This window comes from Melozone crissalis, unplaced genomic scaffold, assembly GCF_028551555.1.
Source record: "Melozone crissalis strain CALT ecotype California unplaced genomic scaffold, PUWL_Pcris_2 ptg000027l_1, whole genome shotgun sequence".
NCBI lineage: Eukaryota > Metazoa > Chordata > Aves > Passeriformes > Passerellidae > Melozone > Melozone crissalis.
Window position 1 is genome coordinate 5,104,311 of NW_026535805.1, and position 26,592 is coordinate 5,130,902.

General features: G+C 41.2%; 1 protein-coding gene across 1 annotated transcript in view; it reads left to right on the forward strand.

Annotated features, from left to right (window-relative positions):
* The window catches only part of LPGAT1 (lysophosphatidylglycerol acyltransferase 1), a 61,052-nt gene extending 39,115 nt beyond the window's left edge, over positions 1-21,937 (forward strand). The window contains exons 6-9 of the mRNA XM_054280247.1: positions 5,737-5,863; positions 13,090-13,196; positions 17,234-20,243; positions 20,276-21,937. Of these exons, the coding sequence (XP_054136222.1) occupies positions 5,737-5,863; positions 13,090-13,196; positions 17,234-17,385 (386 nt within the window). The 3' untranslated portion in view covers positions 17,386-20,243; positions 20,276-21,937. The remainder of the gene's footprint in view (positions 1-5,736; positions 5,864-13,089; positions 13,197-17,233; positions 20,244-20,275) is intronic.
* The last annotated feature ends 4,655 nt before the right edge of the window (positions 21,938-26,592 follow it).

Consider the following 26,592-nt stretch of genomic DNA (forward strand, 5'->3'; position numbering starts at 1 on the left):
CCAGCTGGCTTTTGTATGTCACATGTCACCAAAGCTGTGGCCTTCAAGTTGTAGTTCAAGAATTGAGCTAATTGTAGCTCAGTGCTACATCATCTGTCCTGCTCCAAGGTCTCTAATCTGATTTATGGCATCCCTTTGGTAGAGGTGGGTTCATGTTGAGAAGTGCAAGGTTCAGTAACCTCCCCAAAAATTCATTAGTCTTAATTATGATCTTAATATCCAATCTCCTTTTCAGTTTATTTTTATGTTAGTAATGAACTTCTCACAGTTTAGGAGCTGATTCTTCCTCTGTAAAATGACAGGAAGAAGAAATGTTCCTGAGCTAGACAATTAATGCTGTTTGATAATTCTTGTACTTAAAGTGATCAGTTCTTTATCAGGGGCTTTTCCAGGACAAGAAGTCTCTATTGTCTTAATTTTTTCTTCTTAACAGTTTTCTTTCATATTTAAAAGAAGTACCACCTTCATTGGAGTGAATTTTAACTTCTTGCTGGTAAATACTAAATTAAGTTACTGAAATGCTTATTGCTTTTGCTGCCTTTTGAAACTCTTGTTTAGTTTAACAAAATGCTGTAATTGTATTCCTAAATTAATAGAAGGATGGAAAAACAAAGGAAAGGTAGTGCAGTCATTTGATAGCATGAGCACTGTTGAAGCTGAATAATGCAGAGAATGTAGGTAAGTGATGTCTGTCCCTGAAAACAGAGTTTAAGGTACTCCTGATGTCTGATGAAAGCCTCCAGATGGGACAAATGGGCCAGCCCTGCATCCCAGAAGGAGGTTTTAGGGCAGAATAGAAAATGGGCAGTGTAAAAACACTTGGTGAGCAGCCATCATCACCCTTATCCAGTAGTGACCCAGGGATGTGTTCACAGGGGTATTTTACAGCTTTTTGAATTTTTTTTAGCACAACACTTACTCTTTGACATGGTTGCAAATACACTGTTTCTTCACTTGATAAGAATTGATTTTGTGAGTTTCAGAACTATCAAAATGTTCTAAATGCCAAAAGCTGGCAATTCAAAGGAGTATGGAGCTATTGTTCTTCAAAGATGCACATTCCAGAGCTTATTTTTGATCAAACTTGCTCTAGTGTGTTTCTTAAAGTCTGTTTTATTTTACCATGCAGCAATTTTTTGTCTGATAAGAGGTTACTATAGTTAGAGCCATAATGAAATCTTACCTTACTGTTTTCAAATGCAGCAGAGTACATTCAGTTCTGATGCTGATTCTCTTGGACAAATTAAATTTTCACTTCTGCAGGGTTGTAAATTGAACTACATAATCGATTTTTTTAAAAATCAAACTTTTTCATTCACTGTTACCTGAGGAACGTGACTTGAATAACACGTGAGAAAGCTTTTGATTGTTGTTTTTCTTCCCCCTGGGAAAAAAGACTTCTTGTTTTGTTCCAGGTGGTTTGTTGCATCAAAATCTTGGAATGATGAGTAATATGTTCAGTCTGAGAGTTAATCTTTGGAGAAAAAAGTTAATTCTGGGGCCAGTGATCCAGCTGATCACACAAGGACAAGCAGAGAACAAGGAACAAGCCACAAGAGCAGATTGCTGTGCAGGGAGAGCCAGCAGCCTCCTGGGCTGCATTCAGAGTGGTGCAAGTGTTCAGGAAACCACACCTGCATACTGGTGAATGCTAACAAATGCTTTCTTTTCCAAGTGCAGGCTGCAGTCCTCAGGTGCACACCTGACTGGTGCATTCCTCCCACTCTAAATCCAGTGTGGCAGTGTGACACCATCCAGAGCTCAGCTGGAGGCAAGCCGTCCTGCTGAAATCTGTCTGTGATTTATTCTTTTTCTCAGTGGCAAACACTGACAGTCTGCTGGTGGGTTTGAGGGGCTCTGTGCATTGTCTGATCTGGTGTTTAGGCTGACCCCAGGAAATAGCAATCCCAGGGAGGACAAAGAGGGGGAATGTGGAGGACCTCTGAACCCCCATAAATTTGTGATTGTAGACAGTCAAGTTGTGAAAGGATTTCAGAGAATGACAGCTCGAGTGCCTTGAAGATTCTGATGATGAGTTGCTTCTAAGTAGATAGGGAGCAACTTAAAACCTTTGAATCCACAGTGAAGAAAATAATTGTGAGGATTTCCCTCTGCTGATGATTTGGAAAAAAGCCCAAAACCCCAAACAACAAACAAGTTAGGAAGCTGTTTAAATTTTACTTTTGATTTTTTTTTGTCTAGGCCAGAAAGCTGCTGTTCCATTGATTGTTCAATTTTGTCTTAGCACTCATAAGACAAGTATGTACCATTCACACTAGGGTACCTCACTGCTGCAGGGTTTGGGTGCTGCTGTGCAGGCAGGTGCCTGTGGGCATATTCAGAAGATCTATGTGGTATTTCAAAAGAATCAGACTGTTAACATTTTGAAGGAGTTTGAAAAATCTGTATCTTGTGCTGGAAGTGACAAGCAGACTGACACTGCAGCAGAAGACCCAGTGCTTGCAGAGATCAGCTGGAGTATGGTCTGTGTAGCAGCTTCTTCTGCTGGAGCCTCTGACAGCCAGGCTGCTCAGGCTTTCAGCAGGTACTAGAAATGAAAGATAGGAGTGTCTTTCAATGGTAGGCAGAAAGTTGGAAGAGTTTGGCTGTCAGGTGTGGCTGAGTTGGCCAAGGCAAGCTGGCTGAGAGGAGTTCTTTAGCACAGGTATGTGCAGCTCCCTGATTTCTCAGGTGCAAATGCCAGGCCTGAGATTCACACCACGTTATAACTAATGCAGCAGGCTTTGGTTTGAGCTCCTGTTCATGTGCTCCATTTAAGAAATAATAGGATTTATTCTGGCTCAGAGGTCTGCTTACACCTGAAAGCAGCATCCTTGGAGATATTTAGGTACCACTCCTTTGTGTTTTGTGTCAGTTTCTTTTCCAGTTTCAGGATCTGTCAGAGCTCCTGGGCTTTAAAATAAACTCGCTTATGAGCAGGTTGCAACACAGTATAACCCCTCCCTCCCCCCCAAAAAATTACAAGATGTATTTCAAAATTAATTTTCCTAAATCCTTGGTGATGTAGGTTTTTTTGGCAGTCATGTATCTTGGATGATTATGTAAGGCTTATTTTAAAGCAGAGCATGCACCAATACAGTGATTTGAGAGCACGTGGAGGTGGCTGCACTAACACCTGCTTGCTCTAAAAGGAGGTCTCTAGAGGCTGATGTTGCTGACAGAACTTTTTTTTCCTGGCCTGGGGTTTCTGGTGGGCTGTCTGGTTTTTTCCCTCACCCTGCCCTGCAAGGGTTGGAGGTAAGTTTGGAGCTGGACTGAAGAATCCAGTGCTGCAGCAGCTCTCTCCACAAACGCAGAAGGTAGGAAATCAGCACAGCAGAGAACTGCAGGAGTCTTCCCTTAATGAAGTGCAAACCATTATCCACTGGAAGAACAGCTTTAAATATAGCTAAATATTGAATAAATTATTTTGAAACACTTTACTGTAAATAATTAGAAAATGTGCCCATATTCATTTGGCACTTTTTCGAGGCAATTAATGATCTTTGTTGCTTACTCACTTAGGCAATTTAACTTTGGCAATTTACTTGCCTTTATTCATTCTTGCTTTACATCTGGGAATATAATAACTTGAATGACTTTGTTTCAAAATCTATTTCTAAATTAATACTTCTGTTGATTTAATATTAATTTCATATTGGCTCTTCTCTGATTCATTGCTACTTTTAAAATGAAGCACTCTGTAGTTAGTGCTTTTCTTAAGAGAGACTTGACAAGCACTCTGTCATGATGCTGGCAAGCCTTCAGCCTCCAGTTCTCATTTCATGTGTCTGTCAGGGCTCTAAAATACTGTATTTCCAGAAGATCATGCTGAAACATTCGGTGTTACCTATGCAGCTTGCCCTGGGTCAAGTTTTGGAATAGTATGCAGCAAAGAACTCATAATCGAAATTTTAGGAAATGCTGCCTAGCCCTGTTGGAGTAGTGCATTTGTAATGAAGCAGTACAACTCCACTGATGGAGCAGACAGCAAGAAAACACTGTCTGCTTGTTAAAATAATTGATAGATAGATGTGACAGCATTGCTGTAATTTTCACACTTAATTAAATTAAATGCAAATGAAATGAAATTAAGTGCAGGTAGAAACTCGCAAGCCGGTCCTTGCATGCACATTCCAGCTGGAGTCAGGAACTGTGGCTCAGGGTGCTGCTCAGACCCAGGGCTGCAGATTTCTTCAGGTGTGTGGTAGGTCTGTAAAAGCAGAGTGGCCACTCTGGGCAAGGCCACACTCTAGCCCAACTTCTTGTCCATGACTCCAGGTGGAGTGAGAACACAGCAAGCAGCCCTCACACTTCTCCCACATATTCTCCAAGTTTCTGGCAGTTTCCTGTGTGGTGGGTTTCCCAAGCCAGGTTGGGATTTCTGCCTGGTTAGTTAACCCTCCATGGTTATTCAGTTCCCTCTTGATCCAAGCTTCTGGCATCTTTGACACCCTTTAGCAAGAGATTCCCAAAACTTTTTTTCCCTCTCTGCACAGAGAATCATTTTCCTGTTTGCTATGAAAACTTTTCCTCTTGGCTGAATTTTGAGTGTCTGTCCTTGTATAGGGAAAGATGGTGAACAGTCAATCCCCATACATGTTCTTGGTGCTGACAATGTTCTTGTCAACCTTTGTTACATTTCTTTTGTAGCTTTCTCAGCTGCCGGCTTGAAGAGTATTGTACTTTGTACTAAAAGCTAACACTTCTACATGCTCTTGCCCATGGGTGGCTGTTTGTGATAGTCAGCTTTTTAAATCCTTGAGATACTGCCTGGTGTGGTGTGAGCATGTTGTACTGGTGTGTCAGGCAGTAAGTGAGCATTACTCTGCTGGCCTGGGTACAATGTGACCTCAAACACAGGACAGCTCCAGAACAGAGAGAAAATTCACAGGCTAAACTCCAAGTGCCATCTTGGCAATGTGGCCTTCCTTCTTGGTTTGCTCTACAGATCTGCTGCTCTCCTCTTAGCAAACCCGGGAATTGAAGACAAGCCAGAGAGGGGCCATTGATTTATGACCTGGACTGTTGCTGGTTATAACTTACATTCAGATTTTAATAGAGTCATGGAATATTCTTAGTTGGGAGGGACCCACAGATTTGATTCTCTTTACTCATCTTAATAGCAAATTTTCACCTCCTTTGATCCTTTTTTCAGTTTCTAAGTGAGCTGAGCAGCATATGAGCATATGGGTCAGCCTCTCCTGGAACCTTGTGGGTGCAGTATCTTCCCCACTGTGAAATCTGACCAGCTTCTGTTCCTTGCTTTCTTACCCTGAGCACACCCTGAAGGTGATGCTTTTCCTCTTCATCCTGCAACTCACATTTTTAAGAGCCTTTGAGGGATCTGAATGGCTGCTGCTCCATCAGTGATCTTTTAGAAAGGCCCAGGTGCACATGTGCTTGAAGTGCAGACCCAGAAGCTTGGATGTTTATTTTGGGATTTTTCCTTTTGGTGAATGGGGGGAAGCACCTGACCTTGGGGCCAAGATGTCTGTGACTGTACTCAAACCTGGTGAGTGAACTTGTTCTGTGTACCACAGTATCTAAGAAAAACAGAAATAACCATGATATAAAATCTAGGTCCAGCTGAAGTTTGTAAGGGTGTTTCTATGCCCTGTAATGAAATCTGGATTTGATTTTTGATGGTCTTATTTGTGCCTCATACCTCAGGAAGTGATATAAAAATTGCATAACTCTCAAATAAGTGATGTGAAATTTTCTTTTTGTTCCTAGAGAGCAAATCCAAAGGCCTCCAGTGGGTGATAGATACAACCATTGCATATCCCAAAGGTGAACCTATAGACATCCAGACCTGGATTCTTGGCTACCGACAACCAGCAGTGACACACGTACATTACAGGTGGGAAATGAGGCTGCTCCTCCTGCACTGAGCTCAAGGATTCACAAATCCCTTGTGGCATTTCAGGATAGGGGAAATCAGGAGCAGTGGGAGTGGGATTTTTGTGTGGGCAGCTCATATTATTTAAACACAATACATCTTTTTTTTTAAAGTTTAGTGACTATTCTGTATCTTAGGACAGATATTTAAGTTTTGGACTAATGTCCTGTGGTTGAATAGAGTTGTGGGGAATATATCTAAAGGCTAGGTCATCTTTAGTGATAAGGTGCTGCTAAACCCTACTTTTTAAAATTTTGTTTTTAGTAATGACAGCTAATTAAAAATCACTGTTGTTAAGTAAACAGATTTCCTAATAAAATATTCTATTTAACTTTCTCACAAAGAAATGCCAGCTTTTTCACTCAAAGAATAATTTTAGTAGTTGAGAATGATTTTTTCACTCAAAGAATGAGAATGATTTTTTTCACTCAAAGAATGATTTTAGTAATTGAGCAAAGCAACTGGAAAAAACAGCTTGAAAAGGTTGCAACTCTCATTGACAGCTGGGATGGGAGACTATTAAAACTTTTCTCCTCAGCAGTTCTTTGTCTCCAGACTTAAACTGATGGAGAGGAGTTGAATTTTGCTTTTAGTTTACAGTGAGTTCCAAGTCACTCCAGGAGTATTTTAACACTTCCTATACTAAGTAAGGTGTTGCATTTTATCCCAAAATCACATTATTTTGTCTTACTCCCTCTTGATGATTTGGAGAGCTTTTTTTACAGAAAGCTTTCAAGTATTCTTGTGTGGATCCCCTGGGTGGCAGTTTAAGTGGGAATGACCTTCTCCATCATCACAGCTGTGGCAGTGTTGTGTGATGCAGAGTACAGGAGCTGTGTTTAAATCTGTCCTTACTTTTTATAGAAAGCTGCCTTCCAAGTTTCCCTGAAGGTGAACATATTTACACCCTAATTTATGTAAGATAGCATTATATCTGTTGTCCTTTATTCAGGTCACCTTAGTACTCTCTCAGATCTCTGGGATAATTGCAAGTTGAATGTATTTAGAATTCTTCTGAAAAATATTTCCAAAAATATGTTCTTTTAAGTTAATGTAAGTTGAATTAATTTCCTGCTTCTAAATGTATATTCAGACCTATCTTTGATCACAAGCATAAATATGATGCAAACTTTTTTGCATTGAACTTGAATATTGAAGTTCTTGTAGTACTGAAATTCTAAGAAAAACATAATTTTTTTTTGTTTGGGTGGAAGTTTGTTATTTTCTTCCAGAGGGTCTAAGTCACTGGGTTAGGCAGGGGCAAGCCTCTCTGTTTGACTGCTTTCTGTATGTTTTTAATAACCTCTGTTTGGCATGGCTGACCCATAAGAACAGGTGAAGTGTGTCCCAGATGGAAAGCCATGCAGTATCTCTCCTTGGCAGAGCACAGGGTGTGATGGCTCTGAAAGGAGCCCAGAGTGTCTTGGGTTTGCCTGGAGCTCGTTCTGTCCTCCAGTCCTGGTAGTTCTTGGGGCACATGGCCCCTGCACTCTGAGGTGGGTGCAGGTGGGCACAGGTGGGCACATGGATGTCGTCTGAAATTTTCTTTAAATGTACATCTAGTCTGTCCTGCATTGGTGTTATACTTTCCAATAAAATCTTGCTTATTTTTTGTAATTTGGAATGTCTTGGGAGATAACATTTGAAATAAATTTTAAGGGTAATTTGGAAATAACTGGGAAGAGAGCACAATAGTTTCTCATGTAGTTTCTTGTAACTGAGTTATAGGGGGGGAAAAAGCACCCCTTTGGAATAAGTGAAGAATAGTTGTGTCCAAATGCCATCTGTGTTGTATGGAAGAAGAATCAGGATTTAAACATGCTTATTCCCTTTTAGAGTAGTCCAGAGTGAGAGGTATTGATGTCTGACAGCAGTGGGGAAAAAAGGAGCATTTTCTGTGCCACTCAAACTGGAGCAGAAGAGACTGCAGAGCTGCTTTTGTTCTGGTGGCTCAGTCAGTCCCTTCTGCTGTGCCCCTGGATCACCGCCTGTCTCTTTCTGCTTTACAGACTTTAAAATCTGGTGGTTGCCTTTTCTCATAGCCTGGGCCTTTGCTGCAGGATTATTTCTTTTTCATCCTGCTCAGGGAGCAACAGAAGAGAACACAGCAAGGAGCCTTATGTTATAATTTTTAGGTGCTTTTCCGGCTGGTGGAAATGGTTTGGTTTAATCCAGTAACCTTTTTTTTTGAAATCTCAGTTTTGATAATGAGTTGAACCTTGCTTTTCAAACTTCAATTTTCAGTATAAATGACACAAATTTCAGAAGTTCATAATTAGGCTAAGCTGTGGCCTGATTTTCCTGAGAATGTGAAAAGAAACCTCCCTAGAAAAAAGAACAGTTACCACTTTGGATCTAACAACACAAGGTGTGAGAACTTTACCCATCTATTGAACAGCTTTTTGACCCTGACTGACTTTTCTCATAACTTACTGGAAAGTGCTGCAAAACTTAGTTTGCTCTCTAAAATATAATACTCAAGAAAATATCTAATGAATTTTCTCCAGGCCAAATGGCACTGGGATTTTTGTGGGAGATGTCAATGCATGCAAAGCATGTCAAACTAGAGGCATCACTGTAAGACGTGCCTTGTAATGAGTCTGTTGGAAAGGTTTGCTTGCTCTTCTCACAGAGTTTAGGTTTATGCTTGGCTCATTGTGTGCTGTGTGTTGCCTGTAAATCCAGACTCACTGCAATTGCTCTCAGCAGAAATAAGCTGAGTGCTTTGGTGTCCATGTAGCAAGGTCACAGACTGGCTGCCCTTCTCAGCTCCCACCATTTCTGTGCCATGAGTCAAGTTTGGGGTTTATTTCTTTTCATTTCACACCAGGCTCTTGTTTAGTTTGATTGGCTTGGTGTTTCTTAGCTGAACACCAGCTTTCTCCAGCAATGATTTCTTGTGTGCTGCAGTTCTGTTGGCAGAACCTGAGACCTGCAAATATAAACCCCCTGGCTGTGAAGCTGGCTCGATGCTCAGCGTCCCCTCGGCCAGGGATGGTGTGAGGCTGGTTTTTGCCTTGGTTTCCTGCAGGGTGGTGCCCTTGGCTGCTCCCCTGCCACGTTTGGGCTGTGTGACAGTGGCTGTGTGCAGCAGCCCTGACGTCAGAGCCAGCCTGAGTCAGCTGTGACGCAGGGCTGGCTGTGCATGGTGGTGTCACACACGCTGCTCCACTCTGTCCCCTTTCCTCCCCTGCCAGCCTTTGTGCTGTGCCACTGCTGAAACAAGCTGTCAGCTGCTGAGCAAGTTCTATTTTTGTGTCTGCATTGATACAGAGCTATTGAAATAAGCCAGGCTCCAAGCTATAAATAAGATGAAGTGCATTGTGGTTGCTGAATGAATGTTGCAGAAGGGCATCCCGTTTGGCAGTGTATTTTAATGCACTTTTATACGCAAATAACTTATTTTTGGTCATGCCTGACATCTACCAACAGCCTCCACTGTCCTGGGTTTATTTAGAGCCATTGAAGCAGCAAATAATATCATACTTGTATGGAGTAGCAAGTAATACAGGACTTCAATTCAGGTAGGACAGGTGATAAAAGGCAGTTAGTACTTACAGTGGTAGCCATGAATTTCAGAATTTAAATACAGAATCAGAGGTTGTTTATCCAGTAAGGACAACTTAAAAGAGATAAATGTTTCTAAATATTTCTGAAAATCCTTTGATGTCTTCTGAGAAACAGCCTATCAGTAGCTAATTTTCCACAATTCTCACATATACCAGCATGTCTTTGGCAGTTAGATCTCCTGGTTTTTAAAATCCCTTTTTTCCCCCCTGGACTGTCATTTATTGTAATAGAATCTGGTTTGGGACATGGACACAAATGTGTGTAGCACTTTAAGAAGTGGCCATCCCTCAGTCAGGTACCCAGACTGTCCATGCAGCTGCTGCCACCTCCAGCTGCAGGGTGGTGCTTCATTACTGGAAAAAGTAATGAAGCAGATTCCCATTGAAATGTGTCTTTATTTCCACCACCACTTTTCACTTCCCAGGGTGCAGCCTATGCTGCCACTCCTTTAAGCCCCTTCTCCACTTTTCCTGGGGACAGAAAATCAGCTGTTCCTGTGATGAGGAGCAAAAAAAGGTATTTCCATTCTGCTTGAATTTTCTGGTCAAGTTCTTATCCAGTCCTATTAAATTCCTTGTTTGCCACACCAGGAATAAAGATGCTCTTATTTTAATGAATGTGAATTTGGTTTTGTCCAAAAGCTAGAAAGATCCAAGTGCCCCAGAGACTCCAGGAGCTCCAGATGTTACATGTTGATGTTATTCCTTGCCTTGGCAGTTCTGTGCAATGATATTTTATTCCCCTGAGGGGATGAGCAAACTGTTTGCTTCCAGTGGCATTCCTGATCCTGCATACCCAGAGGTGGGGTAGAGCCAAGCCAACACATGGACACCTGTTTACATATCTCACTGAAAATAGGGAACTTTCTTCTGCATCTTTTAACACTGGACCTGGCAGATGCCAGCATGCAGTGGGGGGGATGACCCTGCTCCTGTCAGAGCAGTGACTCTCTGCTGTTCTTTTGGATTGCCTGTGTGGGGAGTTCTGTAACAGTAGGCTTGCTCACTCACCTTCCTGAACCCAGTCTCCTTCAAGAGAGTGTTCTTGTAAGACACAGATGCCAGCTGAGCCATCTGATGGGCACAGAACCATGGCATTAGCAGTATGTTTAGTTTAAATATAGGGGGGTTTAGCTTTGCCTTATCGAGTACAAAAAGGGCTTCTTTCCAGAGTTTGAGGATTTTTTTTTAATATTTAATCTCTAATTTAGATCAGTCATTAGTAAGAATGTTCTGCTGGTAAAAATAACTCTGGATAATCTAAAAATACATTTGAAAATGCTTCTGAATACACCAGCACTTAACCATTGCTGAGTTGTGGCAGCCAGTGTAGCATTACTGGAAAGCCAGTTGTTTTTCAGTCTGTTAATGTTTGTTCAGTCTGGGTGTAGCAGTGGCTGCTTCTCAGACTTCAGAGCAGCAGAGTTTATCTCCAGAGATTGAAGCATTCTGGCAGCATTGTTGATCCACACAAGAGCCTGGATGGATTCAAGCAGGGAAGTGGTGTGCAGTGCTTCCATTAGTCTCTCACAGAGCTGCTATCACCTGTGCTACTGCACTGCTCCAGTAAAGTGCCAGCTCAGAAATTGTTGTAGCAGGTATCTTGCAAGATCCCTTGATGTTTCCAGATTAGGAGGAATGTTCTTGACAAAACAGAGTTGTTACCCATTAGGTCAGGGAGAAGTGAAGGCAGAAGTGGAGAATGTCTTACAGTCTACAGTGGAGACTGCATGTGAAGCCAGGTAACCCTACACTTCTGTCCTGGGGCAACACATGTTCTCTTAGTTGTGAGCCCTCTTAAAACCTGTGTAAGCAAGCATCTGTCCTTCAAAAATACTCTGTGAAACACAATATTCAGTTGCTGAGCCTTTTATCTCTTCACAGCAGCTTGGCAGAAGAGAGTAAAAGTAGTGCTTGGCAGCCCAGTTGTGTTTGGGGACACAGAGTAAGTCTTTCTTAGTGTTCTTAGCCCTCAACAAAATAGTTCTTACTCTGTGGGTGTGTTTTTTACTTGCTGCTAGATGGTTTAATTTTAACCTGCTGTACAGCATCTGGGCTTCAAGATAAAATAGTTCTTTATTGTTTGTCTTTGTTCCTAATATGCAGACTGAAAACTTGAGCTGATTACTGAAGCACCATTTCATAACATTTGTCTTTGGGCAAAGACTTTCCTTCAAACTCTGTTTTATCTGAGATAACAGTTGCTAATTTCTGGTTACCAAGACTGGCTTTACTGGAGCATAGAGAACTCCACAGTGCCAGGAGGGTGTAGGTAGAGTTACTCCAAAGGCTACAGAGATAGCTGAGTTCATGGTGATACCATAGTGTGTAAATAAAGTGGTTCATCTCCTTATATTGAAGTTGTCTTTGTATGCCAAAGCACTGTGGTTTGTAATTCACTCCTTAGAGCAATGCTTGCTGCTTGACTCCTCCCCTTCCAGCTTATTTTTCCATGCATCAGACTGAAAGGAGGAAGGACAGATGAACAAAGCTGGCAAAGATGTTGAAATTATAACAGCAACAAAAGCATTCTTCAGAAGTGCCTTATTTTCTTATTCTGAAATTCCCATATCTGTCCAGAGACTTCCCAGATGATTGTGGTGTTACTTCCAATTCTTTGCAGTATGATCAGTTGAGAGGGACTGTTGAAAATGAAATGGAAATTCACTAATGAAAATAGAAGCATGGTGTAAATGAGAAGCTCAGTGGAAAGAAAAACCTACAGTAAAGGCCTTGCATTTCAGAGTGTGAATTTTCCAGGTTACCCTGATACACAAATCTCTCCTGCTTTGGCCTGCCAGTACAGCACAGTGGATTGTAAGTTCTTGTATATATCAAAAGGCACTGAGGGTCTGCTGAGGAGGTTTCACACTTACTGTGAGATTGGAAATTCTATTTTGAAATAATCCAGTGAGGTGTGGTGGGTAATTTGGGAGTTTCAGGGTGTGTGTACCACAGTGAATTCTGCTCTAGGTGTCTGTTTTTCTAAGCCACCTAATAGTCACCATAGAAGTACCAAAACACTAGCAATTCTCTCATTGGTGTTTTTAAAACAGAACAGTAATATTTGAGTACAGGGTCAGTTTCAGTGTAAAATGTGCCTTGTGAATTTCAGAGAAAGCTGCCAGCATCCTTTGAAAAGCACAGAGGGCTTGTTTTCTGGGATGTGGCAGAGCTGTTGGTGCTTAGTGATGTCATTGTGTGACTTCTGTCTGCTCAATTGTTTCTTCAAAGCTGTGAATTAACTTTCTCATTTTTTTATTTCTTTCATTCCACTTGGTTTGTATTCTTCTTAGGGAATAGTAACACAGTGTGGTGGTATTCTCTTAAAAAAAGAACAAACCAGTGCCTTAGGAGTTGTTTTCAAAAGCTGTAGTACAGCATTTGGTGGAGACTGATGCCAGTGTCTTCTGTGTGGTTCTGGATGGCAGCCTGGAGTTTCCCACTCTTGTACCCTTCATGCCTCTGTGATCTGAGTTGGAGAGAGTGCAAATCATGCAGTTGGATTTATACAAAAGTCTTGTTCTCTCTGGTTTGTGGTGGGCTGGGGCAGAAGAGTTTTGTTCTCCACATGCAGAATACATTTGCTAGGTTTAATTGTGTTTGTTTCTTTGATAGGATTTTTCCAGTGAAGGATGTCCCTGCAGAGCCTGAAGCTCTCACAAACTGGCTGTATCAACGATTCATTGAAAAGGAGAACCTCTTGACACATTTCTATGAAACAGGTAGGATGCTACCTAGCAGAGAGAACGGTGCTTTGCTAATGGCTTTCCTTACAAGGATCTCAAAATCGTTTAGGAATGTGTAAGCATCTTTCACATTCATACAGTAGATACAATTATTGCTATCATTACTGCTTTTTATGTGGCAAAAAGTATGATTAAAGAATTATCTAGGAAAGGTAAATTACCTGGGCAACACTAGAAGTAGGGTAGCATTTGGGAGCTGTAAAAAAAGTAACACACAGCTCAGCTGTGAAACGTGCTGCTCTGGGACTTCATGGCAAAGCTCCATGATTGAAGTATGATGGGAAGGGCCTGTGAGAATTACATGGCACACATTCTGGAGCTGTGATCTGCAGCCCTGTGCATCACAGTTGTTGATGGGTATTGGAATATGAATCCCAATATTATCAGTTAGATGGTGCCTGGGCCAGTCTGACCCTCGCTGCTGGGCCAAAGGCAGCAACTGTGGTGTAAATCACCCCAGAGATACCTTGGCTGCTGGAGATTGCAGCTGGGCACTGAGCAAGTCCAGGCTTGTCAGGAACTCCGTTTACCTCAGGAGAGAGAGCTTCTGGCGATGGTGAAGAGAAAAGGAGAGGATTCCGCTGGAAGGTTTAATGTCCAGAAGTTTATTCCATGGTTACAGAGGTCTGGACGGGAGCAGCTGCTCCAGCAGAAGAACGAGCACATGGCCTGATCACTTTTTTAAGCTCCTGGGGCAGGGGGAGTGGGGGGGACAGGTGATCACCAACCAGGTGAAAGGGGCGGGGTCTCAAGGGACGAGGGACACCTAGACAGGCCAATGACCCCTGGGCATAGGGGCATCTTTTGAACTTGACCAATCACAGGATGCCTTGCTGGAATGTTAAGCCTGATTGACACAACACACTAAGCAAGGGGGCGAGGGGGAAGGGAGAGGCATATAGGCACACCTGGGAAAGGGACCCAGAAGCTTAAGACACACCGCAACAGATGGGAAGTGTTCAGTGTCTCAAATCAGCTGAGTTTAGTATTCCTGGGTGACTGTGTTAAATGAAGATGCTTCTTCTGTAGGTGATTTATTGCAAAGTCTGCTTTAATTTAGTTTTGAGTACCTAATTTATCAATCCAAGTGCTTAAAGAGATTAATAGAATTCTTTAACAACCCACAGTTGTATTCTGTTTTATGAAATGTTGCTGTCACTCAGCCACCATTGATGGCAGAGTTCAGACTCTGCTATATACATCACATCCAAATGTATATATTGGACTTTATTAGACAAAAAACTTTGTGAATATATTTTAAAATACATGTGTAGCAAATATATTGTAAAGAATTCTTGTTTTTGTGACATTATTTTATGCTATTGAAATAAGTCATACCCAGAAAATCTAACTAGTCCAGAATTTCTGAGAGTATAATTAATATAATCAGGTTTATTCATTAAAATGCACTTCCAAAATAGCATAATTGGTAATAATTTGCCAGTGCAATCAGTATGAATTAATAAAGACATGTTTTAAATGTAAATGCTGTGACACAGGACCTTATTAGGCATAAATTAGTATAATTTAGAGTTACTGCCATTTATACTTTTTGAGAACTTGCTTGCATTGCTTTAGTTGGCCTGTTGAAAAAGTGTTGCTGCAGTTTTTGGGAACCCCTTGGAAAGGTTTTGAGGTTGACTCTGAGAGGAGCCCCTGAGGCTGCTCAAGAGCCAGCTTTGTACTCACCTGCCACATGGTCACAGGAGGGGGTGGTTTTAAGACTTAGGGCTGTTTCTGTTAGAATCAATCATTATTATTGTTATCATTATCATCATTATATTATTCTACAATACACACTGCTTGGGAACTACTCTCTCTTAATAAAGCTTACTTCAAAAAGCTGGAGTAACATTTAATGCTGCATGAAACTTTAAAAGGTTGCATTGACTAAGCCAAGAATTCATTTCTTGGCTTATTTTTATTTGGGAAGAGAAAGAAACAAAGCCCAGAGCACCTTTCTCCATTTTGCTGTATTCTTAAATGTCAAGAACTTAGATCATCTGTAATATTAGACCTCTGGAAATCCAAACCAAAAGAAAAGTATGCCTAAAATTTGATATGAAGCTAATCCCATAATTTTTTACAGGTGCATTTTGCACATTTCATTTATAAAATTAGAACCATTTCAAGTTAATAGCTGCAGGTAACAGACTCCTGGTTTAGGCAGTTAGTGGAAAACTTATATTGGCAAGTTCTTGATTTCTCTGAACTCTTCAGCAAGACAGCCTTGAAGCCTGCAGTAACACAAGTGAGATTTCATTTAGCTGGACAAAAACCCTTGGGGACCAATTAAGGAAAAAACTCCAACCTTAAACTAGGAGCAGTTGGAAAAGAGTGATGATGTACTGAAATCATTGTGCTGCTCCTTCCCTGTGCTCGGAAGCCAAGTGGTGTGAGGTGATGAAAAGAGTAAGGAATGGCTTCCCTAATGCTATGGAACACTCCTTGTTGTGCCAGATTGGAAACCTCCTCTGGAAATCTGCATACTGTCCATTCTCCCTGTCAGGGAATACAGATGGAACTGGGAAAAGGGACAGCTAATCAGAGCTGAGATTAAGGGAAGGTGGAGTTGTTTCTGTGAAGGACAACTAAAAGTACTTGGCTTGTCTCAGCTGGGAAAGGGAAGGGGCAGAGCTGGCTTGGGAGGGAGAGGGGGAGACAGCTCTCTGTACCTACCAGGGAAAAAGAAAAGGTATTTAAAGCAGAGGTCAGTGTTGGTACAGAAAAACAAATGGGCCATTGAAGAACAAATCTAGCCTAGAGTGGACAGATAGAAGCTTAGCTGTGAGTTACTGGGGAATAATGATGTAGCAGATCTGCCCAAGTGTGAAATACCTGTCAGGGAGAGGTGGATGGGGCTCATCAAGGATGCTTTTAGGCTTTTTCCTTGTTTATTTTTTTTTTTTAATTAAGAGCATTCATGCAGGAAGAAAAGCTTTGTCTCAAATGCTTGATTGCAGTTCCTCCAGTGATTGCAAATGTGAAGCACAGAGATAAGCTGCTGATGGTATCTAATTGCCCAAATTGTGTGGTTCCCAAGATTGAAAATTGACATTGCTGCATCTTTACTCTTTGAATCATTAATTTCATTTTCTTCTGAGAGAAGTTGAGACTCCATAATGCTGCAGCAAGTACATCATCTTCTCTGGTGTAATTCAGAGTTCTCTATCCCCTGTTCGGGATTAACAGCAGTAAAAGTGCTTTGTGTCATCAATTCTTTGTGCATCTGAGTACAGTGTAACACAGATGATTTAATATGCTGATGTAAATATATGCAGATAGTTTGCTTACAGTCATAAAGCTCTGATGTATTCAGGCACATTTAATTTAGTGTTGCAAGTGAGAAAAAGTCAAAGTATGGAAAAAACAAATTTTACTGTCAGATGAATCTCTTCCAGTCTTTCCCATCTAAGCAAGGATTTCAGTAAAGAATTTCTGGAAAGCTCCATGGCAAATGCTAATGTTTCCTTAGTCAGTATGACTGAGTGTTCAAACAATATGTGGGAACTGTTCTTTAAAGAAGGGTTGTTGTGTGTGTATTTACATTTTCAAGAGGAACCTCAAGAACATATGTGTGTTGCTTCTTCACAGTATACAGTATCACCACCAAACAGCTGTAGAGTTTAATATGGAATCCATTCAGTTTGATCATGGAGGTACTAATAAAACTTCAAAAATAACACAAAACTTAGTTGACAGTTGGATTTCTCTGCAAAGGTTGAGTACAGTGATAGCAGCTTCTGAGGAATGCTTTCAAGTTTGCTTAAAGTTTATAAGGAAATCAAAATTACTCTTATTAATTAAGGGATTGTGTTCTGGTTTGGGGATTTTTATTTTCTTGAAGGCTTCTGGAGAATCTTTCATAAATTTGATGGCATTAGAGCATAGAGCAGTACCCAGTTAATTGTGTGTGGGCACCATTGCTGGGACAAGCAGTAGAGAAGCTATAAAGTGCATTAAGGCTGTCATCCCTGTGCAAAGCATTAAATGTGTTTTCTTTTCTCTTGCAGGAGCTTTTCCACCACCCCAGGGTCAGACAAAAGCGATTTCTCGGGAGATGACCCTCAGTAACCTGTGGCTGGTTGCCATACAATCATTTGCATTTTTGTCAGGAGGGATGTGGTACTGCCTCTTTCAGTATTTGTACCATTGCCTATTTTAAAAGTGGAATGGGACCTGAGGACACAATGGGAATCCAGGCTCTTGCAAATGAGTATCATATTGTATGTGCAAATGTGAATATTCAAGAGTAAAGGAAAATACTGGATGGACTTTTACCTCTCTTTGGGGGAATTTTAAACTCCACTAAAAGTGAAGATCAGTAACCTAGTGACCTGATGATGTATTATTTTAAGAATTGTCTGTATTTTTAAAAATGTATACTCTCACCCACACTTAAGCAAATTCAGCATTTGGACAAAAGGTGCAATCGTACAACCACCGTAGAAGAATGTCTGTGACAAGAAAGCTTTGTCACCACAAGTATTTCTTGGCATTGTAGTTAGAGCTCAGAAAATTCAGCAACTTGTCTCTTCAGTAGTGTGTACAGCATTGGTGTGGTAGAGATTCCTCATTTGCACAACGTGTACTTTACTGCAGCTCACTGTGCTGGAGTCAGAATCCTCAGCAGAGCTGTGGAGGTGTCCTTGTGGCTACGCAGTCAGCAGTTGTTGTAGCAGACACATCGATCTGAGCCCAACACCCAAATAAGATCTGGTGTCAGGTCTGTCCTCTGAGGCCCTGGTCCTCACACAAGCATTGCAGCATCACAGTGTGATTAAAAGCTGTCCACGTGGGATGAATCAGCCCATCCCTGCTGTGGTCTTGCCATCAGCTCTCTGAGTTCCATGTGCTACCAGTGTCTCGTGTTATAGGGAAGCTTGGAAAATACAAAGTCACTCGGTTCAATTCCCTTTTTGCTCAGAATGCAGCTAAACCCTCACCATCAGTTTTGAAAATGCACTTTCCAAGGTGAAAAGTCAGTGAAGGAAAGACATAAAACGTAGGGAACAGAGGGAAGCTTTGTTTGTCACACATTGGAAGGCAGAGCAATTCTAGCTGTTTCTGAAGGTCTGCTGGTGCTGCTGGTGATTTTTAGCCACATTTGTATTTTGTATACTGCAGTCCAACCAAGGTGACCTTGGAGTGGTTTATTGAGGCCTTTTTCTCCCCGCTAGTTGCAACAGTGCTAAACATACTTGTGGGAGAGTTTCAATAATTAAATGCCAACCATCTTAATGTTTTGCTAAGGAGAAATAGAAGAAAAACTAGTTTCATAAAAAGAAAAAAAAAGGTAAAATTGCTATCATAAATCTGTAGGAAGATACTACTGAAAAAATAAGTATGGTAAATATTCTGAATAACTACATGGAGGGCAGTATTAATTAGCTCACCACTAAAATCTTACTGGAATAAGGAGGGGTTGAACTGGAGGGCAGATGGGAACAGAGGACACTTTCAGATGTGTAGTGCAGGATCCTTTTGAAAGGATGTCAGTGATGTACAGCCTTACTTCTGGCAGGTCTGGTTGGCATTGTGTTTATGTGATTATGCACAGATTTGCGAGAACGGTTCCTAAAATAAAACTAATCTCTCTAAATACAGGCAGGGTAGCCAGAACTTCAGATGTTGGCATGCTGCCTTCTACAGAGTAATTTTGTTGAGAACAAAGTAAGCCCTCAGTAGTTTTGGCTCTGAGCTAGCAATATTGATTCCCCTTCTGTCTCCCTCTGCTGCTACATGAATCACAGGAGGTGGTGTGCAGAATACAAAACCTTGCCAGTGTTCTCTTTCTGTGGGGGGGGCAAAGAGCATACCAAAACACGAGGCAGTGCCAATTTCCCCTGGCTTTGTGGAAAAATACTTTGTCAAATATGCCATCCCTGCCCCTCCCCATGCAGCAGTGGTTGCTCAGTGGGGATGGATGCAAAATGACACCACAGTAAGGTCCCCTGAAGTGGGTGTTCCCTGCCTGACTCCACAGGAGGCTGGAGGAAAAGTACAGTGGTTGCCAATAGCTTGATGTTTGAGGCAGGATGCTGTTTATAAATAGCATCTCTGCACCTGAATTCTGGTGTAACCATTAAAAAGAGGTAGCTGTGCCATGATAGGGAAGGGAGTCTGTGGAGTTTTGTTGTTTCATGTTGTTCTTGCTGAAGTTCAGCTGATGGAATGAATGTATTTAATCTGCCATTTGACAGGGGGCTGTTGGGGCAGCCCAGCACTGCTGTGTGTAAGTGGTTGTTTCTGCTGCCCATGGGACTGACTCTTTCAACTCCAAAAGGCAGGTGGCAAGCTACTTGCTGTCCTCCCCCATGTAGTTCGATCAGAGCCACAGAGATGCCCAGAGTACAGCTCATTTTATTTTGAGCTAGGACAGACTGGACTGATGCAAAAAGGGAAGTTTATATAAGCAGAATGCACAGCAGTTACTCCCATCAGGAGATTGTTCCTTACAGACCCTGTGAACTCCATGTAAGAGCATCTTGTTTTGTCAAATGCAGTATTTTTATTTTCCCAGTGGGTTGCAGTCAATAGCAAGTGTTCCTGTGCTGCCTCAAGAAATGAGCACTGCACAGTTGTGTTTCAGACAAGCGTTTGATTGATCTGGTCCTGTTCATTTTCACTTTGTTCCTCTGTAGTTCTTACTCTTACAAGAGGTTTGTTTCCAAGCACTGGTTGTTGTTTCAGTAGGGTGTGGAAACAGTGTCAGTCCCAGGCTTCTCTCCTGCCTGCACTGGAAATTGTGAAGAGCACCTGACACCACAGCTCTGTACGGCCAAGTTGTGGGTGACACCAGAATGAAACTGTGGGAAAGCAACACCAGAGGAGCCTCCCAGCATGATCCTGGATGCTGCTTCATGAAAGATAATAAATTGGATAAAATAAGTTTTGCTATGAAGGGAAGAATGTAAAATGGATGCAATATGTAGGAAATCCAGTGCTAAAAATACCGTGCTGGTCCAGACTGTCTGGATCTTAGCAGGTGAGTCTGTAAAACACAAATTTCTGTATTCTGCAGTTTGGTTCTACCTTCTGGCACTTGGCTGCAGTTCTGGGCATTTTGCTGCACCATCCATGGGTTGCCTCCTCTGGAGAGTTCAAAATGTGTTTTGCTAGAAACATGAATGAGCTGAACAGTTGATCACAAATTAATATCACATTGAATTTGTTTTAGGGGAAAAATAATGGAAAAATGTGTAAAATTATCAAAAATGAAAAATTCACAGAAAAAATTCCAACTGAAAGCTGTTGCACACAGAAGTGAGAACAGAGCAATTTGAGTGCATTGCAGATAATAAGAATAAAGATGGTTCTGTGCCAGGGTTGCCCACAAAACATCTCCACGTTTCTATGTTTAATTGTTCATAAAGAAGTTGTTAGAGTTGAAGTTGTGTCAGTCCTCATGGTTTAGCTTTGCTGCTCTGTGAATCCCATGATGTGAAGAGCACCTGTCCATCCACACCAAGCAGTTTCCTCAGTGCCCTGGGGTGAGTGCGCCGTCATTGCAGTCTCACTTGGGTTCCATGTGTGGTTCTGTTGAATCTTGCCACAGTTGTGTTTCTTTTTCTTCTTCTTTTTTTCTTCCTTTTTTAAAGTTGCTATCACCAGATGTTGAAAAGTGAAATTTCAGTTTACCTTGATTTCCTGGAAAATGAAAAGCTTCCCTCTCCCTCCTCCCCCAGCGTCACAAATAAGGCGCATCTTCTTGCAGTAAAAATAAAGCGATCACTGTGGTACTGTTCTTGTTCACTTGGCTTGCAGATGGTAGAACTTTTCTTTGTGTGACACTGCCATAAAGTGCTGTTAACTTTTCTCACCTGTTTGTACAAGATAATAACAGATACCGATCACTGTGTGTGACAGGATTCAACTGCTCCGCTTTGCCTTGACGTAAATTTTGGGACCAAAGGTACCTAAAACTGGGATTTCCAAACCACGAGCCCAGGCTTGGATGCATTCTCTTGACAGACAGCTGAAGATTTTGTGGTGATCTGATACAATCACACAAAATAGTTATACATCTGGGGTTCTGTGTTTTTTGGAAATAATGGAGCCATATGAAATAAAGGGTTATTTTGCAAAATTGCATACTTGATAGTTTTTACACTTCTTTTAAAAAATAAGTGGGAAGAGCAAAATGGAAACCATACTCTGGTTCAAAATGTCTGCATACATTAGAAATGCTTCTGAGCAGCTCTGCTTTTTCTGTAAGAGCTGTAGACTGCCTGGCTGTGATAGAAGTCATCATTGGAAGGACTTTCTGCATTTTAAAGTTAGACCTTTTATTTTATCATGAGATAATGAAGTAATTATTCACTGAACAACTGTCCTATTAAAATGAGCTAGTTACTTAAAATTACTCCACCATGATGTTCATACTGTATGATGAAAAGGGTTTTTTTTTTATAGCAGTTATCTTCACCTCCAGTTTTCTCCTTCCCTTCTCTGTTACTTGCATTTTTGTTTCATGTGATAAAATGTGGAAACCTGGAGTGACAGTCAGTGGTTTTGCAAAGGGCTGGTGATGTTTGGAATTATTTTGCTGAATTTATTTCATTGGGTATTTTTTTATAAAATCTTTCCAGTAGCCAAGATGTCTTTCAGAAATGTAGAAAGATACCAGAAGCAGCATTTCTCTTTCTTTTCCCTGGGCTGGGGTTTTTTTTTTTGTTTCATTTTGGTTTGGTTTTTTTCTTGTTTTGGTTTGTTTGTTTTTTATTTGTTTGGTTTGGGGAGTTTTGGGGTTTTTTTGGGGGGGGTGTTTTTGGGGTTTTTTTTTGGCTTTTTGTTTTGGTTTTTTGGGGATTTGTTGTTGTGGGGAGTTTTTTGTTTGGTTTTTTTGGTTTCTTTGTTTGTTTGGGGGGGGTTGTTTGTTTTTTTGTTTTGTTTTTTTTGCTGTGGCAAAAATACAGTTGATTTTTTTTCAAGATTATTTCATATGCTTCTGATCCTTAATAGACGAGAAGATTTTCTTTGATGGTTGTATTTATTGTGCTTTTAACTAATGGATTCACAACTTCCACTGTGCTTGCCATAAACACAACAAAAGTAAAATAACTCTTTGGTTCACTGTACAGCTGCAGTGTCAATTTGTGACAGATAACATTGCTCATTAGGAAGGACACAGAGACAAATGTTTCAGTGCCAGAGGTGGCAAGAGGAGGAGTGGAGCACTAGGGGAGAGAGGGGGCAGCAGCTTCTGCAGCCCTCACTCACGGCAGCACCTGCTAGAAGCTGTGCCAGTGCCCAGCTGCAGAGTTCCTCTGGAAGTCACTGTAGCCATGAGTCTTCTTAAAGTTTCTGAGAGCTGAGGGCGTGCCAAGAGCAGAACCTGAGCCCCCTTGAGCCTGGTTTGCCTCCTAGAAGGATGTGACTCCAGCCTTGTTGGGGAGAGGCTGTTGTCATTATGAGATCCATAGTTTTAGAGGGATCTGATTTTAAGCAACTCCAGCTGGGCAGAGCAATGCCAGGTGGGACAGCCCCACCTGTTCTGCAGCCCTGGCACCTCTGGAGTTCAGTGCTGGGGCCCAGTTCTGCAATGTCTGATGAAGGGAAAAGGAACTCCTTGGAGCACCGTGAGACATCTCGCACAATTCCAAACAGCGCCATAGTTGTAGTGATGTCTACCTCTTTGTTTCCCATCTGGGTTTTGTCTTGTTTTTCTGTGTGGTGTTTTTCTGTGTGGGGTGGGGGGAACTGGGGAGTGGGAGGGAAAACTTGAAATCTGAATATTAAGACACTGGTGGGGTATCCAGTGCTTACCAGCTGTGTTGTCATATTGAAAAAGCCATTGTTTTTAATTCCTGCCTAGTATGAAATGTTTGTTTTTAAAAAATCCTTCCTGCTGGAAAGAAAAATGTATTTTTAAAAAGAAAAACATCCCTCTTGGCTATAAGAATGTCAGCTGTATGAGTTGTGACCATATCATGACATGCTGATCAGATAAATAAATTTTTATCTCTCAGGACTCTATTGTCATTTTTGCTGTTCTCGTAACTGTCAGCTTTTCTGAAAGGATGCTCCTCATTTTTAAAGACCACTAATTTCAGCAGGAGCAGCCAATAAAAAATGTGTGTGAATGTCATGAGTGCCTACTCTGGTTTACAAAAAAACATTTTTGTCTTGATTTAACAAAAAAAAAATAAAATCATCCTGTGAAAAATACTGAAAGGCTACAGGTAAAAGACCAGGCTCCTGAGGTGCTCAGGTGTTACATGCTGCAGTTACTTTGATCTCAAAGGCAAAGAAAAGGTGTCTCCTGGGGGAGAAAAAAAGAGGTTTTCTGGTCAGTACCTTTCTGTAGCTAAAATCTGTTAACTTAAACTTCCCCTATGTCCTTGGGCTCTCTGTGGAATGAGGAAGAAGTCTTTTGGGTCAATTGTCCTTTCTAATGTCAGTCTGGTTTTGTGCCAGGTTTGACTAAGATTTCTCCATGAGCTTGGAGAAGTGGTGCATCAGGAATTTCAGAGCACCTAGTGCTGGGATCTGGTACAGCTGAATAAAGGCTGCCAGTATTTTTGCTTAAAAATAAATCATCAAGTTTGTTGTAAATGGTGTTATTGTGTAAGTATTAAAGGCTGCTAAAAACAGATAGGTACTGGATTAAAGGTGGCATGCAGATTTTTAAGTTTGTCTTGGGAAACTGGAAGTTCCAAAAAAGTGGATGTTGTGAAAGGGATCAATAAGATGAAACTCTGGGTCTATACAAAGAGTAAATAATAAGGTAACCTCAGTAGAGCTCTTCTGTGTGGCTTTGGGAAAAAGCAACACTGGTCTTGCTCAATAGAACTACAAGATTAATCAGATGGCAAATGTGGCTCATTATTATATGCCACAATAGAGTTGGTGTTTTATGATCTCACTTGAGAACCTGAAGGAAAAAAATGAAAAGGTCAATTTATACTGAATTACTTTTGAAGAGAAGATTTTTTTCATTTGCAGTTAGCTAGTACAATTCTGCAGATCTGTTCAGCTGTGTACAATATTTTCATAAATTCTATTAAATAAAGCACTTTTTATTACTGATTTTTATTAAGGAGGACAAGTTGCTGAATGGTGTGAGTCACTTAGTGCAGTGTATGTTTGATGCTGAGCAAAAGGAAGGTCATCTAGCCACGAGGAACAGATGTCTTCCAGGAAGAGAAATTAACCAGAAACACAAGAGTTGAGAAATTCTGGCAACTGAGGGCTGCAGTGTCATTTCTATTGTAAACACATGGAAGTAAAGAAAAGGGAAGGTTTGATCCTTTGAGCAGACAGACCAAGTAGGAGCAGAGGGTAGCAGGACGTCCCTCTGCAACATTAGTGAGATCATATATTGAATATTCACTCAAAGTGGCAAGGCAAGACAGAAAAGAAGAGCCTGTCAGTGTTTTCCCCTTAAGTGAAACTGTTGGGTTTTCTACTCCTGTGCTTTTGGCAACACTGAAGATGTTCTGATACTGTTCTTGTGTTCCCTTCTCTCTGCATTTCTCTTAGGCAGACACACTGTGTCTTCCTCATCAGCAAGGATTTGAAGGGGAGAAACCCAGAGATGTTAGATAGGGGCTGTGCTGCACTTCTGCCTTGAGTGCACAAGATGTCAGAAAGATGCCTGACAAAAAGAGATGAGAAAAAGCTCCCCTCACTGGATGAGACTGTCACTTTCCTGCAATAAAAATGCCCAACTTAGAATCTGTTAGAACAGAACTGGTGGTTTGGTTTGCTTTTTGGGTTTGGTTTTGTTTTGTTCTGGATTTTGCCACTGCTCTGACTAAATACTCTCTTGCATCTGGCAAAACCAGTGGAACATTTTGTGTGCAGTGCTCTGCTCTGTTACACCATGGCCAAACAATTTACAGGACCTTGTGGACAAGCAATTTGAAGAGCCTTCAGAGCTGAACCTTGTATCCTGTAAGGTGGGTGGGGTTGCTTTTTCAGGAGATTCCTTATCCAAAGCTGATGACAAAAACAGATGTGAATAATATTTAACATTTAGTAAAGTCTTAAAACTAAGTTCTGTTAATTTCCCACAGGCCTGCAGTAATATTTGCTGAAGCAATTTTGCTTAGGTGGCACTAGATAAATTTCTGTCAAAAACAATTTTCTCCCACTTCTGTTTATTCCAATATTAAGTCTTGATTGCACTGTCACTTAAGGCAGTAACTGATGGTTTTTCTTACTCCAGCCAAACCTCATGGGAAATACTCACAAGATGCAGTTTGATGTTCCATGTTTGTACCACAGCTGATCCCTAAAGTTCAGAACAGGCAGCTAAGGATTTGCTAAGAGGCAGAAGCACCTGTAGGTGAGAACAGTCACCAAAGGTTGCCTCTGACACCTGCTCCTGTGAGGCCCTTACCCAAGTCTCTCTGTTTGCTGAGAGAAGGATCTAGGTCAAGATTGATTTTTAGCATGTATCATTGGATACGCCTTACATGAAGTGAAGCTGTACCAACACAACCCCAAAAGACCCCAGGCAGAGACAATTAAAGCCACAAAGTTAATCTGCAAAATATTAGAGAAAGAAGGAAGCCTTGTCTGCTTAGCTTATCCAAGGGTTAAGTAAAATGCCACTTTGCTATGTACAAGTACTCAGCAGGTGCTGTCGGTCATGGACTCCTGGCTGGAAAAAAAAAGGGCTGAGGAGGCAGCACTTGCATGCAGAATATAATGAGCTGAGCTCAGGATGAGGAAGGGAGGGAAAGCCCCAGCTTGGGCATGTTTTTAGTTCTCCATCCTTCAAGTCCTGAAATCAGAACTGTTGCCTTAAATGTTTTATTACAGAGCTGAAATAGAAGTAGGTACTGTTTAGCCTAATTACAGAGGGAGGTTGTGACCTACATTATGCAGGTAACAAGGCTAAATAATTCATGGGCTTTGGCCCAAACGTCTGTGAAACTTAGAATTTTATTAGCAGCTAGATGGCAAATTCTTTTTTTATGCTTTTACCTTCTCAATGCAACATTTCTGTTTTCTGCTCCAGGCTTACAAACCCCAATTCTGCAAGAAATAGCAATAAATACAATGCTAATTTTTCAGATTAATCATTTGCATCTCTGGAGTAACTATTAAAATATCTTCCTTTCTTATATAAGCACAGATGCATAGAGAGCATAGAGAGCTGCATAGAGAATCAGGCCCCAGATATGTCTGAGCCATTAACCTCACACTCAGAATAGTTAGGACAAGTGCCTCAGAGAAAATTGTAAGGATCCCTGGAGTGGACAAGCACCAAATAACCTTGCTATGTATAGGAATTTTCTTCCTAATCCTTCCACTAGAAGTTGGTTTATATCCTGGCCCACTGAAATTTACATCCCTCTTTTGTTTTACTTTCTGTTTACCTCTCACTGTCAGGGTTTGTTGGTTTAGTTTTTGGTTTTGT